The sequence below is a fragment of the Opisthocomus hoazin genome, chromosome 1 (genome assembly GCF_030867145.1).
Source record: "Opisthocomus hoazin isolate bOpiHoa1 chromosome 1, bOpiHoa1.hap1, whole genome shotgun sequence".
NCBI lineage: Eukaryota > Metazoa > Chordata > Aves > Opisthocomiformes > Opisthocomidae > Opisthocomus > Opisthocomus hoazin.
In genome coordinates this window covers 140,409,099-140,422,895 of record NC_134414.1, presented here as the reverse complement: position 1 = coordinate 140,422,895, position 13,797 = coordinate 140,409,099, and the positions used below count along the sequence as shown (strand labels likewise).

General features: G+C 54.8%; 1 protein-coding gene across 2 annotated transcripts; it reads right to left on the bottom strand.

Moving 5' to 3' along the window:
- Positions 1-9,456: 9,456 nt before the first annotated feature.
- COPS7A (COP9 signalosome subunit 7A) lies at positions 9,457-12,681 on the bottom strand. Of its 2 annotated transcripts, XM_075438350.1 has the most exons (8): positions 12,449-12,681; positions 12,288-12,363; positions 11,750-11,838; positions 11,466-11,668; positions 10,896-11,001; positions 10,408-10,559; positions 10,008-10,073; positions 9,457-9,728 (listed from the first exon to the last, which is right to left on the bottom strand). In XM_075438350.1, the coding sequence occupies exons 1-7, from the start codon at positions 12,608-12,610 to the stop codon at positions 10,034-10,036; spliced, it is 828 nt and encodes a 275-aa protein (XP_075294465.1). In that variant the 5' UTR covers positions 12,611-12,681; the 3' UTR covers positions 9,457-9,728; positions 10,008-10,033. The 2 variants fall into 2 exon arrangements, with proteins under 2 accessions (XP_075294465.1, XP_075294457.1); XM_075438342.1 differs by having other exon boundaries at positions 9,457-10,073.
- Positions 12,682-13,797: the final 1,116 nt, after the last annotated feature.

Here is a 13,797-nt window from a genome sequence, read left to right as displayed (position 1 = left end):
AGAGTGCTGCCCTGAGCATCCCACGGGTACTCGAAATTCTCAAAAGCAGTTAGGACCAGCCTGAGGAAGAGAGGGGGGGCGAAAGAGTGGGGGAAGGTATCCCCTTCGGCTTTCCCCACAGACTGGGTTTGATTATTAACAAAATCTAAGACATAGGATCCGAGGTACGGAAATGACCGCAGTGCCGCATGCAAATACAAGACTAATTTCATGCACAGTGATGTTATCATATCATAAGTCGATATCGTAAGGTAGAGCAAAATCATCATCCTGATCTTTTTCCCAGCGATGATGAACAGCATGGCAGTAAACACATACAGCAAGTAAGGATTTACGTAGCACAGATATTTGATCAAAGTCAGAAACATTTTTACCGGCGACTTTAACTAGCACAGTAAATGCGTATAATAAATTTTAACAAAATCTATGAAAGCAGTTTTAACACCCGCTGCTCAGCCCTGCCGTTATCCCCGCCCCACGTTGGGCGCCAATTAAATGTTTTGGTTTTCGGCTGCCGCCGGCAACAAAAGCGCCACGCGGCCGCCCCTCCCCCCGCCGGCGTGCGGAGGAGAATGGAAAGAAAGAGGCAGAAACTGGTGGGTCGGGATAAGGGCAGTTTAACAGAACAGCAAACAGAGGGAAAACAGGAACAACAACGATACAAATAAGGAGAAAACACAACCACGAACCGTACAACAGCCGCTCTCCCGAAACCGGACCGGCGCTGCGCCCGCCCAAGCCGCGAGAGTCTTCCCGCCGCACCGCCCCCCCCCCACCGGAACCCAGCGTGACGGCACATGGTATGGAATACCGGGCTCTGTTTGGCCAGGTGGGGTCAGCCCCCACCCCCCGGCTGTGCCCCTTCCTGGAGTCCGGTGAAAATTAACCCTGTTCTGGCCAAACCCAGGACAGAGGGTCTGTGCTAGTCCCGCGGCGGACATGGGAGTGAGATGCACAGCCACCGGTGCCTTACTCCGAGTGAGGGTGAGTCGCGCTCGGGGCTCTCCCTTTCGCCAGTACCCTGCTTCGATGAAAATTCGCTTACTGGTTGCTGACGCCGGTTACTAATCCAAAAGAAGAGCGTGCAGAGAAATGCACAGAGGCCACAGAAAGGTACGTGTGCACAGCCAACGTTGTGCTCCGCTTCCTCTGGCTTCCAAGGAGCTGTGAGAAGCCCAGAGTTGTGAGCACATGGCTGAGTCTGTGTGTGCAGTGCTGCTCTGACAGAGCTGCCTGGAAACAAGGACGTCTGCGCCACTGCCAGGTCCAGTTTGGCACTGGACCATGCCGAAGTCTGGCTGCTTTTTTCCCTGTTAGTTACAGCGTCAAGTGGAAATGGTTCCCTGTTACAAGTAGTCTGTCCGACTGCTGTATGGGGCCAAAGGGAAGGCCTGGGATCAGCCTCTTACGCTTCTGAGACGTCTGTGACAGCTCTTCCAGCAGGATGGAGAAAGCTGGTTGGATGTTCCCAACATGAAAGTCAAACAAGCAGGGTTTGTTTGGGATGCGCAGGGTGCGGTTCCAAGTCATCCTCATCCACCCAAAGGAGCCACAATCCGTCCTTGCTCCCTCTCCCACAGCTGCCGCCTTCCAATGGGACTTGTGGAGGCACTGAAGCAGCACAGCTGGGTGGTGCTCCTGGGTCTCGCTGAGGAGCAAGCAGGGCGCCTGGAGAGAGGGAGAGGGGCCGGCCGTGCCCAAAGCGCGGGGCGGGGGTAAAAGGGAGGGCGTGCAGAGTGAAGTGGAGACGGGCTGGAAGCATGGTAGATGGATGGATGACGTAATCTGGGGTGAGAGTGCGTTAGCTGCGCACAAACAGAACAGAAACTTCGTCGTACGTTCCATTTTCCATATTTGAAAATTTATCATGAAAATAAGAGCCATGGGAGCTAGTGGGAACTTTGTGCTTAAATAGTTTTGGCAGTAGCCCCGAAGCTTGGTGCACCTTTCACTGTACTTTTTAAAGCATCGTAGAATACTGAGCCTGGGAAAGTTAACCTTGTGCCAATATTTGTAAACAGTAAATGAGGTGATAACCTGGTTTACAGCTGTGGGTAACTGACATTAAGAGATTGAAAACGCATAAGATTTAAAAACAAAAATGGGTGTATCAGTTTTTATAGCGTTCTTGATCTCACTTTCTCGCAATTGTTCCTGTCCAACAACTGTAATATTTTCTGATTAAATCATGGGCTGGGTTAACAAAGGCACTACAGCGACCTGAAGTTAAAGGTTACACCAGCACAAGGCCTCTTACTTAGCTATGCGAGGCTATTCTCTGATTAAAAGAAACAAAAGAAATAATTAAAACAGCACAAAGGCTGATAATACAAATTTTAGTTCACTGGTAGATTTCAAGTAATGAAGGGAAAAAGAGACCCCAGAATATGAAATTATTTCTAGTAGGATGCTGTTCTGAAATTAATGTTCATTAGTAACTTGATTAATGGTCTGAAAGAAGATACTAAACCAGTGCAAATGAAGGTTTCAGAGGACCCAAGGAACAATGAAAGTGATAAATGATGGAAAAAGGGGAGCTGTGCAGAGCAGTCTGTAACTATCAGTATGGTGCTTATTTATAAACAATGAGGATTTCTGGCTGCGCTGAAAGCAGGACACTCCTCTAGGAGCATAAGTGAAGTCTGGTCTCTTTCAAGATGGAGGACTGTTCTCTGGGAACTCTGGAGAGACTCCAAAAGGCAGTAGGGGATTGGGAGATAACTGGGTGAAGGAATGGCACTTGCGTAATTCCTCGGCTGCGGGGATGGGTAACACCTGGAGGCAGCAGCCTGCGCTCACCGAGCAGCGAGGGAAACTTTCTTCTCTGTGTCACAATAATGAACCCATTGCGTGAAAACCAGTCAACGTGGGGACACAGCACTGATCAGGACACCAGAGATCAAAAGGACTCAAGAACGGAGCAACAAGCATGGCTTGAGGCCTGGAAGCCCTGACTGGCACCAGAAGATAACATGGACTCAAGACTTGGGAGCCTGATCTTGTTCCACTTGAGCACGGGCTGGCGTTACCTGGGTGGGGTTGGGGCGTCTGGCAGCGGAGGGCTCTTCAACCTAGCAGAAAACCCGCAGTCGCCCAGCGATGGAGCTGGAAACGAGCTGCAGGCCTTGGCAGGAGAGCGTGGTCATTAGACCATACCCGGGTTTTCCAGCTCTTGCTACTCCAAACCTGGCTGCAGCATCTCAAGAGACGCTGAGCACGGGCACAGGAATGGGGTGAGGTAGTCCCTGGCCACTTGCGAAGCCAAACGGCGTGATTATACCTGTCCCTTCAGGCTTTAAAAATCCATGAATCAGAGAGGAAAGCTGGCTGGCGCGGCGCTAGGCTGCAGGGGAGGGTGGGAAGGGGAAGAAAAGAGCTGGCGACGTGATGGGGAATTCAAAGCACGCGGGACCACAGAGCGAGCGGCAGGAATTGGGGCTCTCTGCGGGCACAGGGGCTTGTTCGGGAAGCGAATGTGCGCTTCCATGGGGCAGGAGTGGAAAACATCACAGGCAAACGCCACTCCCATGGCTCCCACTCCAGTGCTGGGGAACAAGAATTAAAGTAGACCTCAATACATGATCCGGGTTAAAATCACTGGTTTGATTTTGCAGTATTTTTCTACTTGCCAAAACACTCTAAAAAGACGATTTGACTTTATTTTTCAGCCCTGCCTTCAATGTAACTATTTTTTTCCTCCTGGGAATTTTCATTTTTAAAGACAACACTTCAAAAAATGTCCCCATGGGGAAACTCCACTTAGGTGATTATCACTTCCACTGTCTCCTCGCATCTGGCTGTTTTGACTGGCTGAGTTTCCAAATCCTGAGGTCAATTAATACAAACTTGGGAAAAAAAAAAAGGAGATACAAAGGAGGTGGACCAGAATAGACACTACCTGTCTCCAGCTGCTGGTGCCATAATGATCAGAGGTAAGCTGGAAGTAGAGGTACGAGCCTCGCGATACCCATCCCTTACTCTAAAAGAGAACAAAGACTGCAAAAAATAAATACACCATTAAGTAAATAAACCCCAGACACATTGCCAGACTGGATGAGGATGTCACACAGAGGGATGTAGGTGGCCTTGAAGGTGTCAGTAGCAGCAAAGGGACTAGAGTTAGTAGCACAAAAGTAAAAGGGAAAAGGCACATAGGACCTAAAAATGAAGACTTGGTTAACTGTACGCTGGAGCCTCTTTGAGTATAAGCAGCAGAAGACAGACTCAGGATTGCCAGTGCATCACGTAACGCCCGTAAGCACCTGCTGAGGCACGGAGGAGGACACACGCAATCCGGGAGGCGTTTCTGGCAGCTACAGGTGGGTGTTACTGCTCCTGTGCAAGACACTGATCAGACCTCACCCGTGGAAGAGACCTGTGCTCGATGCTAGCTAAGAAAGCTTAATTTGAAGTGCAAGCTTGTAGGACAGCCTACAAACTAAGGAGAGCTCACCATGTAGGAGGGGGCTGGTGTGGTTAGTTAAACAAAGGGATGTCTCTACCCGAGGGAAATAAACCCCAGGGAGGAAGAACAGCTCCAGCTGCGCGGGAACAGGAGAACACAAACTAGCTGTGAATCCATTTAAGCTGGAAATCAGAAAAACTTTCCAACCTTTACAACAGTCGGGTTCTGGGGCGGCCTGCCAAGGGGAGGACTAGTGGGGGCAATAAAATTAAGCAATTTTCGGTTGACACTTGAGAAGCGTTCGCAAGGGATTAGGAGATAGTACCAGCGAGAGATCACACTTGGTTGTCAGGAGCCGCCTCCTCACCCCTGCTCCCACCGAACAGACCATCCACCTTCCCGCATCCCAAAGCCAGCACCAAACGCTCCACCAGCAGATGCAGGCAGTCCTGCAGGAGATAGGGCAAAGCCTCCCCAGAAACACTTTCTCCCGACCCGAAGGGGCTGGGGCTTCTCTTCTGCCTGGGAGCAGGAGGGCTTGGAGTTGCTTCCAGGGCGCGCACGAGCGCTACAGTAATTCTGGACATTCTTGGTATCTGGATAAAGGTCACAGCTCTTGAATCCAGCTGACATTTCCGTATCTATTGAATTCATCGCAACATGAATATAATTGCACATTGCACAAAGGATTTTCTCAAAGGACTGTTTTTCACTGGCAGCAGAAGAGCCTGCTGCCAGAAATCCAGCCCGGTTCCACACTGCACCAGCAGGGATGCTCCCAGAAAACTGGAGCAGCCCCAAAGAGAAGCACCCAAAAGGTGGGTGGCTGAGGAACCAGCAGAGAAAGCAAGTGCTTTTCTCTAAGTATTGCGGCTAAGCAGTGACTAGGGAAAGGGATGAGGAAAAAGCCCTGTGGGTGGGGACAGATGGACACTCATGGAGAGGGGTCACAGAAGGAAAATGAGCAGCTATTCCTGGCCATAAAAAGGAAACAAGAAGGCTGTCAGAGATCCGAGAGATGTATCTGCAGCTGCTGACATGGACTGTGAGGTTCTTCTGACCACCCTACCTTGCTCTGCGCCGCAGCCCTGCCGAGCTGGGGCCCCATCCCAGGAGGCTGACCCAGCCGCGGCGAGAGGCAGCCACAACCCTCCGTGGCTGCTGTCAGCAGGGAGCCCTTGCAAGAAGGCACAGCGCGTGGAGAGCAGACCGGGGGCTGTCAGGCACCCGCCCTCCACAAAAGACCTTCGGAGGGGAGGCCAGCCAACCCCCCCCCCCCCCGCTGCAGCAGAGGTGAGGCGTCCCTGCTTTTAGCTCTGGGGGGAACCACACGGCCGCACGAACGTCCCACAGACCGGTAAACGCGAGGTGGCCGGTGTCCCCATGGCCCCGAAGGGTGCTGGGGACCCACGGGAGGATGGATGCGGCGGGCATGGGGCTGATGCTGGGCAGGGGCAGGGCAGCCGTCCTCCCGCGTCACCCCGGACCAGCCTGGGGAAACCTGCTGTCACAAGACGCTCCCCTAAGACAGCGTGGCAAAAAGGGGGCTTGGTTATGTTTGACAGCTACTTTGATACACACTGGCCCATCAGAAAACAAACAAAAGAAGGCCCCCTCCCTCCGTCTCATTTGGGGAAGGTGGGCCAGGGCAGACTCAGCAACCCTAGTAAACCAAACCTTGGCTCCCTTGGAGGGGAGCCCTGCTGAGGACCATCAAGCCCAAAGACCTCCTCCACTGTCCCCAGCACAAACCACCAGAGGGTGAGGAGGAGTCCTGCGGGGCATTTGCCCAGCTCTTGGGCTTCTCCCCACTTGCCAGGCACCGACAGGCACGGCAGCAGACGCTGGGCTGCTGGCACCACGGTGTCTGACCCCCCCCTGCACCTTCAAGAAGGGGAGCGGCAAGCTCCCCAGCAGAAACTGTGCCCCCGGTAACGCAGTAAGAAGAGTTACCATAATTAACCCCAATTCCTAGTAAGAACCCATGGTTACCTCTTGGCACAGGGCGGCTGGCGCAAGTCAGACATCGGGGATGAGCCGTTCAGGGCCTCTCCCACCTCCTGCCTTTTCAGAGTCCAGGTGTGAACACCCCAAGTATAGCACCCAAAGAGGTGTTGCAATGCATCTCTGCGCGAGAGTCGTCACACTTTCCGTGCCAGGGCTGGCAGAGCTCCTGCTCCTACAGCTGGGACGAACGCTTCTCCGTGCCCTCTCTTCTGTAGTCCCCTAAACCTCCATCCTTTGCCAGGTCTCAGGGTGTCATCTGTGCAGGTATTTCTGTTCTGCTCCGCTCAGGGCCTCTTTTCTCAGCTTTTTCTTTGGGAGAAAACAGGGTTAAAAACATGAAGACATTTAAAATTAAAATGAAAACCTATAATAATAATGCTCAGTACTTATCTCACTCTTGCCATCTTCAAAGTGATTTACAAATGTTAACTAATTAATTAATCTTCACATCCTCTTTGACTGAAATTCATCGTCATGCCTGCAGTGAGCAGGAAAATAAAAAGCGTGGTTTTCAGTTGCAGGGCAGAGGGAAACCTGTGCTCCTGCCCGCTGTTTGCCATCCGGCAAGGCAATTTGCAGCAATATTTTCATTCCACACTGCACACCTCTCATTTATTTTTCAGTCATACCAAAGGTCTGAAGTAATTTTATCTGCTACCGTCTGCTTCCTTTTTCTTAATGGAGGTCTTAAAAGGTGTTGTCTTTGAAAAGTAAACAAAATGGAAGACTTTCAGAGCTGTGCAGATGCCCCTTGAGCAAACACGTTTCATCCCAAACTCTCCTAAAACCCACCACACAGCCAGCCTCGAGAGGTGCCAACAAGAAAAGGGGAAGGGGGAGCAAGGCCCAAGGCTGCACTTGGCAAATGCTGCTGCCGGAGAGACGAGCTGAGCCTCGGGGAGGGGGGCAAGCTGGGCGCCGCAAAACCAAGCTACTGCAGAAAGATGCGGGCAGACTCGCACCAGCTGTGGTTTAGCCGTGGAGATCTGGGTTGCTTCTGACTCCACTCCTGGGATCTGCAGCCTGGGTTTAAGCTGGATTCAGGGAGTTTCGACAGACGCTTTGTGCCTGATAGCCACAGTGCGGCTAAACAGAGCCAAGCCCAGTGGGTCAGAGATACTCGGGACAGAAAGCTGCCGCGGCTGCTCTTCCCAAGTGGCAGCGGGTCTCTTGCGGGGGCACAAATGTCCTCCTCTGTCACCAGTAGCTCCAGCTTTCCCCAGAGGTGCCACTGCTCCAGCCCAGCTCCCGCTGGACCTCAGCTGTCTGTCAGGACACGTGCTTTGTCTGGCTGCCCAGCTCCATCCCGAACCCGTTATCCTCACCCCTTCGCATCGCACCCCAACGGCTCTGCAAGCGGCTGCTCTTCCCGAGGGCGTGAGGTGCCAGAAGTCTGGCAGGTGCTCAGGGCTTGCCAGGTATCACCTCCCCCATCGGCACCTGGGTCCCAGGCGAGCCCTTCCCGGGGAGCAGGAGAATCCGATGCGCACGGACATTGCTGCTCGCAGACAACCGCAAATGCAGCGAGCGCGGTGACTTTCCTCACTGAGAGATGGACGCAGGTGACACGATGCAGAGGAAGGAAGGCTCAAGGTAATTTCAAAAGAAAGCTGGAAGCGTTGTTCACAACCCCTCCCCGCAACTTCGGGCAAACGGGACTCGCCAAGCAGACTCCTCAGTGCTGCGGATTGGCCAGACCTCTCCGGGCGGGATGAGACAACCCCAGCTCGGTTGCCCCCTTACGCACTCCTGTGGTCAGATTTGCACCTCTGGTCTGGACAGCTTCATGCCAAATCTCTCCCGCTCGGCACTCTCTTGCCAGATGGCGGCAGCTACGGGACTCGACGCCTTGAGGCACAGAGCGGGGGAACAGCGTGGGGCTGCCCGAGCTCTTGGAGACCTCAGCCAGCGGCAGCAGTCACCCTGGGACAGCTCGGCACCTCCCTGTGCTGCGACCTCATGTGCCGGGAAGGAAGCCACCTCATTTTGAATTCATGGGGTCAGGTGAGAGGGGTTCCCCACTGAACGCCAGTGCTGTACAACAGCAGTCCAGAGTCAGCAGGACAGTGGTATCGCACAAACCAGCATTTTGTGGTGTTCAAGTACTGAGATGACCTGGCACCTTGCTACCGCTAAACCAAACGCGGTCTCACCCCCCGCCCCTTGCCTGCTCCCACCTGCGCTGCCTCAGCTCCTGCCCTCACTTTGCTGCACAGTGAGCAGACCCATGAGAAAATTCACCCAGGCCAACAGACTGGAGGGGCCTCCACGCAGACAAAGACCAGGGCTTCCCCTTGCTGGGTTAATTTTTCAGCAGTTCTGTCACGCACAGACCCCCGGGCTCAGGGAATCAGATTTTAGCACTGGCAGAAGAAAAGAGGCAGAACCAAACGTGTGTGGGCCGCATGGTGTCCATCTACCTTCACATCAGCGTTCACCGCTGTGGAGCAGCAGCGTGACGCTCGCATCCCTCCGGCTTGGCTTCAAGCCAGCCTCAAGGATGCACCCGCTGAAGAATCTGACGGTTTTTTCAGGTCACCTCACGGAATCAATTAATTTTTTCTTTTTCCCCCTCCCGACCAGATCCCAACATCACCCAAGCACAGCTTCAGCAGCATCTGTACCACGAACACCCACCCAGGTGGGCCTTGACTCTGTCACCTTCAGCTCTGTCACACAAGTCCCCACATCACACCCCGCTTTGGCCGGGATCGCAGGGGACGTTGTATTGACACAAATACGACCTTTTTCCTCCGTCTCTGCACCCTCCTCTGAAACAGCCCGAAAAGCACCTCTTTGGAGCGTTCCAGATGCACATCAATCACACCAGAAACTCCTTTTCAGTAAGATTTACGATCCATTCCTGCTTTATGAACCCTCGTCCCAGCTCTACTGAGCCGCTGTGGCACCGCCCTTTGGAAAAGGGAGAGAGTATTTTGAGGATATTCCACCCAGAAATGGGACAGAGGCTCTCAATCACGACTTACTTTGGAACATCCAGAATCAGTATACCAGACAGACAGACACCACCACAGGAGCACAAGTTTGTACAGATATGTCCATAGATCTATATTTTTATTGTTTTATATATATTTGTAATATATATTTTTTAAAAGAATCCCTTTAAAACTACCCTCCCACCTAGCAAAACAAAGATTAAACAATCAAAGATGGCAGCTGCGCCCTGGAGCAAAGCATCCCAGGGGTCTCCTAGAGCCAAAATGACTGCCGAGCACCAGCGCGCTCTTTCCAAGCTTCTGTGATGCCCGGCGGGTGCAAAGGTGACTGACACAGTTTCGTGGCTCTTTAAATTGACCTGTCAAAAGGACAGGGAGAGAGAAAGAGAGAAACCGTGGCCGTGGCGATGGGGGCTTGAGGGGTAGGGGACACAGCAACGCGTACAACTGCAAGCTTAGAGTGTGAAATGCTGTGATGAAAAGGAGGGAGGCATTGCCTGGGAAGTCGGTAAAGCAGGTAGGAAAGAGAACAAACATGCAGGAGAATTAGCTGGCAAGATGGATCTCGGAGAGGAGCTCAGAAGGATCACACCTGGGACCCTCGCTACCCCTCCGTCCCCCCAATCTCTTCCTCTCACCCTCCCAGTTGTGAAGGGAGATCCAACTAGTTTGATTTAGACCAAATCTTCGCACTGCCCCGGAGCCTATGGAGAGAGGGGAGAAGAAAAAATTTCAGAGTGGACACCCAGGCTCACCCCGACTTCCTTTCATAGATGCACACAAAGAAGAGCAGCTGATGTTCTTTGCAAGAGGAGAACGCAAGGAAGGCTCACGAACTCTGCTTCAGATGAAGAGCCGCAGAGATCTCCCCTCAAGTTAGCGGGAGAAAAGCTCAACTGGGACTACATCTCTGACCACCCCCCGTCCTCCAGGGAGCGGACCCCCGCAGCCAGTAACCTCACCGCCCCAAAACAGGGCTCCTCTCGGTTCCCCTCCTGAACGCACACACTGTCCGTTCGCTCCCTCCTCACTCCTCACCCTTTGGCTTTGGAAGTTTTCTTGCTCGCCTGGCGCTGGTTGGTGCCAGGGGCCGGCTCCCTGAGCTCTGTTAGGTGCTGCTCCGGGTCTTGGGATGTGGCTGCTGCAGCAGCTGCTGTCGTCACTTTAATGGTCTTCTTCAGGTTTGCCACCTGCAACAGCAGAGAAGCAAGAACCGAGGAATTTCCCACGTTTTTTAGTTTGTTTTAGGGTTTTTTTGTGTTGTTGTTTCCCCCCCCACCCAAAACAAGCCCTGGAGTTAAGCGCTGCCAGCTCAGGTAACAAAAGAGTTAACAACTGTCCAGGCCCCTGTGCTGCAGAGGAGTGTTCAGCTGGTTAGGACACTTCTTCAGGCACAACCCTCTGGGGGGTCTGACCTAGGGAAAAGGTAATGCCCTGCTCGAGCAAAGACCGTAACACTCACAGGGTACTGGTTCCCATTATTTTACGGTGAGGGGCGCTGGCTGCTCCCACCTCAGCCCACTCACCTCGCTCTCTATCTGCTGCTTCAGCGCCAGCTGCTGCTCTTTATGCTGGTTCGCCCGGCTGACCTGTTCCTCGATGCCTGACAGGACAACCTCACAGCCCTGGCACCTGGAGAGAAGACGCAGAACTGAACAGGCCAGGTAATTTACGCAGCATAGGAAGAAATGTGAAAGATGACAGATTTCAACTTTAGAGGCGAAAAAGACCGCAAGGTGACAGCTACAGCCGGCAGGGAAGAAACAGGAGCTGGAGTTGTAGAGACGTTACTACCTGTGAGGGGGACAAATAACGACGTGGCACGAGGTTAGGAACTAAAGATCTACACTCAGAAAGCCTTCCACCAGCAGCCAGGGCTGCCCAAAGGTTGCGGCGGTCTCATCGCCCCTCCAGCAACAAACAGGGGAATTTGGAAAATTATTTTTGGAAAATTATTTTCTACTGGAGTGTGGGAAAGGGGATTGGGTAGGCCACCTCACAGCACTACCCCGCAGTGACATGCTGAGGATCCAGGGAAGCTGCTGGTCACTCCTGCAACCTTTTTTGGGTGTTAGTATCAGGGGCTTCCTCCTCACCACTCCTGCAATGTGCGGGTGATGGTGCTTAGCTCCTCCCTCCGGATGTCCCTCCCAATGCTGTAATCCACCTCCAGGCGCTGGTTCCGCTGGTCCAAGCTCCCTCGCAGCACATCTGCGTACACAGCCTCAATCACGAGGTCCTCCAGTTGCCTGACGTTCTTCAGCTGTAACTGCTCCAGCAGCACCGAGTAGGGGATGCACTGTGGAAACACGATGGTAACTGGCATGAGGTAATTCCAGTGGAAGGAGAACTCGGGGTGGGGGAAAAACAGGGCTGCTACCTTGATCTTGGCAGCCAGAGTGACGACTGACAGGTGCCTCAGTTTGTTCTTCTGAGCCTCTGTCAAGGGAGGGAGGTTTGCTGCTTCAGCTGTTGTCAGGGGAAAGAACAGAGTATAAGAATTTATGTCTCATTTTTCATTTCCCAGCCCTGCGCAGCAGCACCCACTTCTGCGCACCAACCCCCCCAGCGACACTTCGTCCTGCCAAGCCATCCCCATCAGTTCCCAGCTCAGAGGACCTTTCCTGAGCAGCCTCTCCCCCGCTCAGCCTCAAGCCCTCCCCTCCTCACTTACGCACCTCCACGCGTCCCAGCGGACACCCAAGCCTCCCCCCTCGCCCCCGCCAAGACGCTCTCGGCAACTTCTCACGCCGCTGGCGAACAGCAGCGTTAAATTATGGCCGGCTCCTCCAGCGGTGCCGGGCCCAGACGGGCCGCCGGGGCTGCCGCCGCAGAGCCAGGCCCCGGCACGGCTTCCCACTGGCACGGGGATTGGGGGAGGGGGGGAAGGGGCCCCCGCAGCGGCCCGGCCTCCTCACCCAGGTAGTCCGCGTAGGTGCCGTAGGCGAAGATGGTCAGGAGGCGGAAGACGGGGGAGAACTCGGTGTCGGCCAGCTGCGGGGACAGGGGGTGAGGGGGGCCGCGGGCAGGGCCCGGCGGGGCCCACCGCCCGGTGCGGGCCGCGGGGGGCCGGTCTCACCTCCCGGACGGCGGGCATGTCCAGCAGCTCCCCGAAAACGTAGATGCCCGGGGCCTCCAGCACCTGGTGGATGAGGCTGGCGAGGGCGGCGCCGCGGGCCGCCTTGGCCAACAGCAGGAACTGCTCCTGGCTCTGCCCCGTCACCTTCCCCTCGGCCGCCATGCCGCCGCCGCCCCGCGCGGGGCCCGGCCGCCCGCCCCGCCGACCTCGCGCGTCTCTATGGCACCGTCGGCGCAGAGCGGCCGCTTCCGGGCGCTGGCGCCTGCCCGGACTGGGGGAGGCGGCCGCAGGACCCGCCTCCGCCGCCTCCCCATTGGCCGGCCGGAGGGCCAGGCGGCGGGGAGGGATCGCTGCGAGGGCGCCCCCCGCCGGCCGGGGTGGGCGCCGCCGGCAGGAGCGGCGTCTCGTCGCCTCCCCGGCCCGGCAGGCGTGAGGCGGCGGGGCGGGCCCGGCCGGGGCGGGCCGTCCCCCCGGGCACCCCTCGGGGCGTCGGCCTTCCTCCTCGCCAGGGCGCGGGCAGTGCCGCAGGCCGGGGAGCCCCTCCCGCGACCCTGGCACGGCAGGAGCCGTGTCCCTGGGCCTCAGGCGGCGGCTGGGCCTGCCCGGGCCGGGCCTCGGCCAGCAGATCGTCACCGGCTGTGCCCGTGCGGGTCACTGGCACCGAGCCAGCCGCCACCTCCGTTTTCCAGTGCTGTCTCCACACCGGGCCCCGCTCACCGCCGGCCCCTGCTTGCCGTTTGCCTCGTCTTCACCACCCGTCTTCTCTTAAAAGCTCCCCTGAGCTGCCCGGTCGCGCTCAGGTGCGGTTGCGGATGCCACGTGAATCTCCACATACTTAGGGGCCGTTCCATACACGTTTTGGTGAATATCTGCTCTTCATCCATAGAAAAATGATGAGAAAACAGACGCGCTGCTGTATGGCACAGCGGTTTCCATCTTTCAGTGGTACGTTCCATGAATGCCCCACCAGAATTGAGAGAGACGCATAGACTGCCTCGTGCTCACCCACACGTCACTCTCGTCTTTGCTTCCACATCATCAAGATCTAGCTATTTTGGGCAGTGTTTTGGGGATACCTAAATGTAAAAAAATGTTACCTTGCAAAGCACTGTCCTTATGTATTTAAACTGCACATTTCTTAAATCCCTGCATGCATCCCCTCCTCTACTGCATTAATTTTTATGAAAAAAATGGCTTTACTATCTGCTGAATCATTAACCATTGCACTTGTCAAGAAATGCATCCCTGATGCAGGCAGAGTGTGCCCATAAAAAGACAGTTTAAACACTCCACAAGGATAGAAATGTTTATGGTAGACTTTAAGTACCTCTTCCCGGGCAAATGAGTTA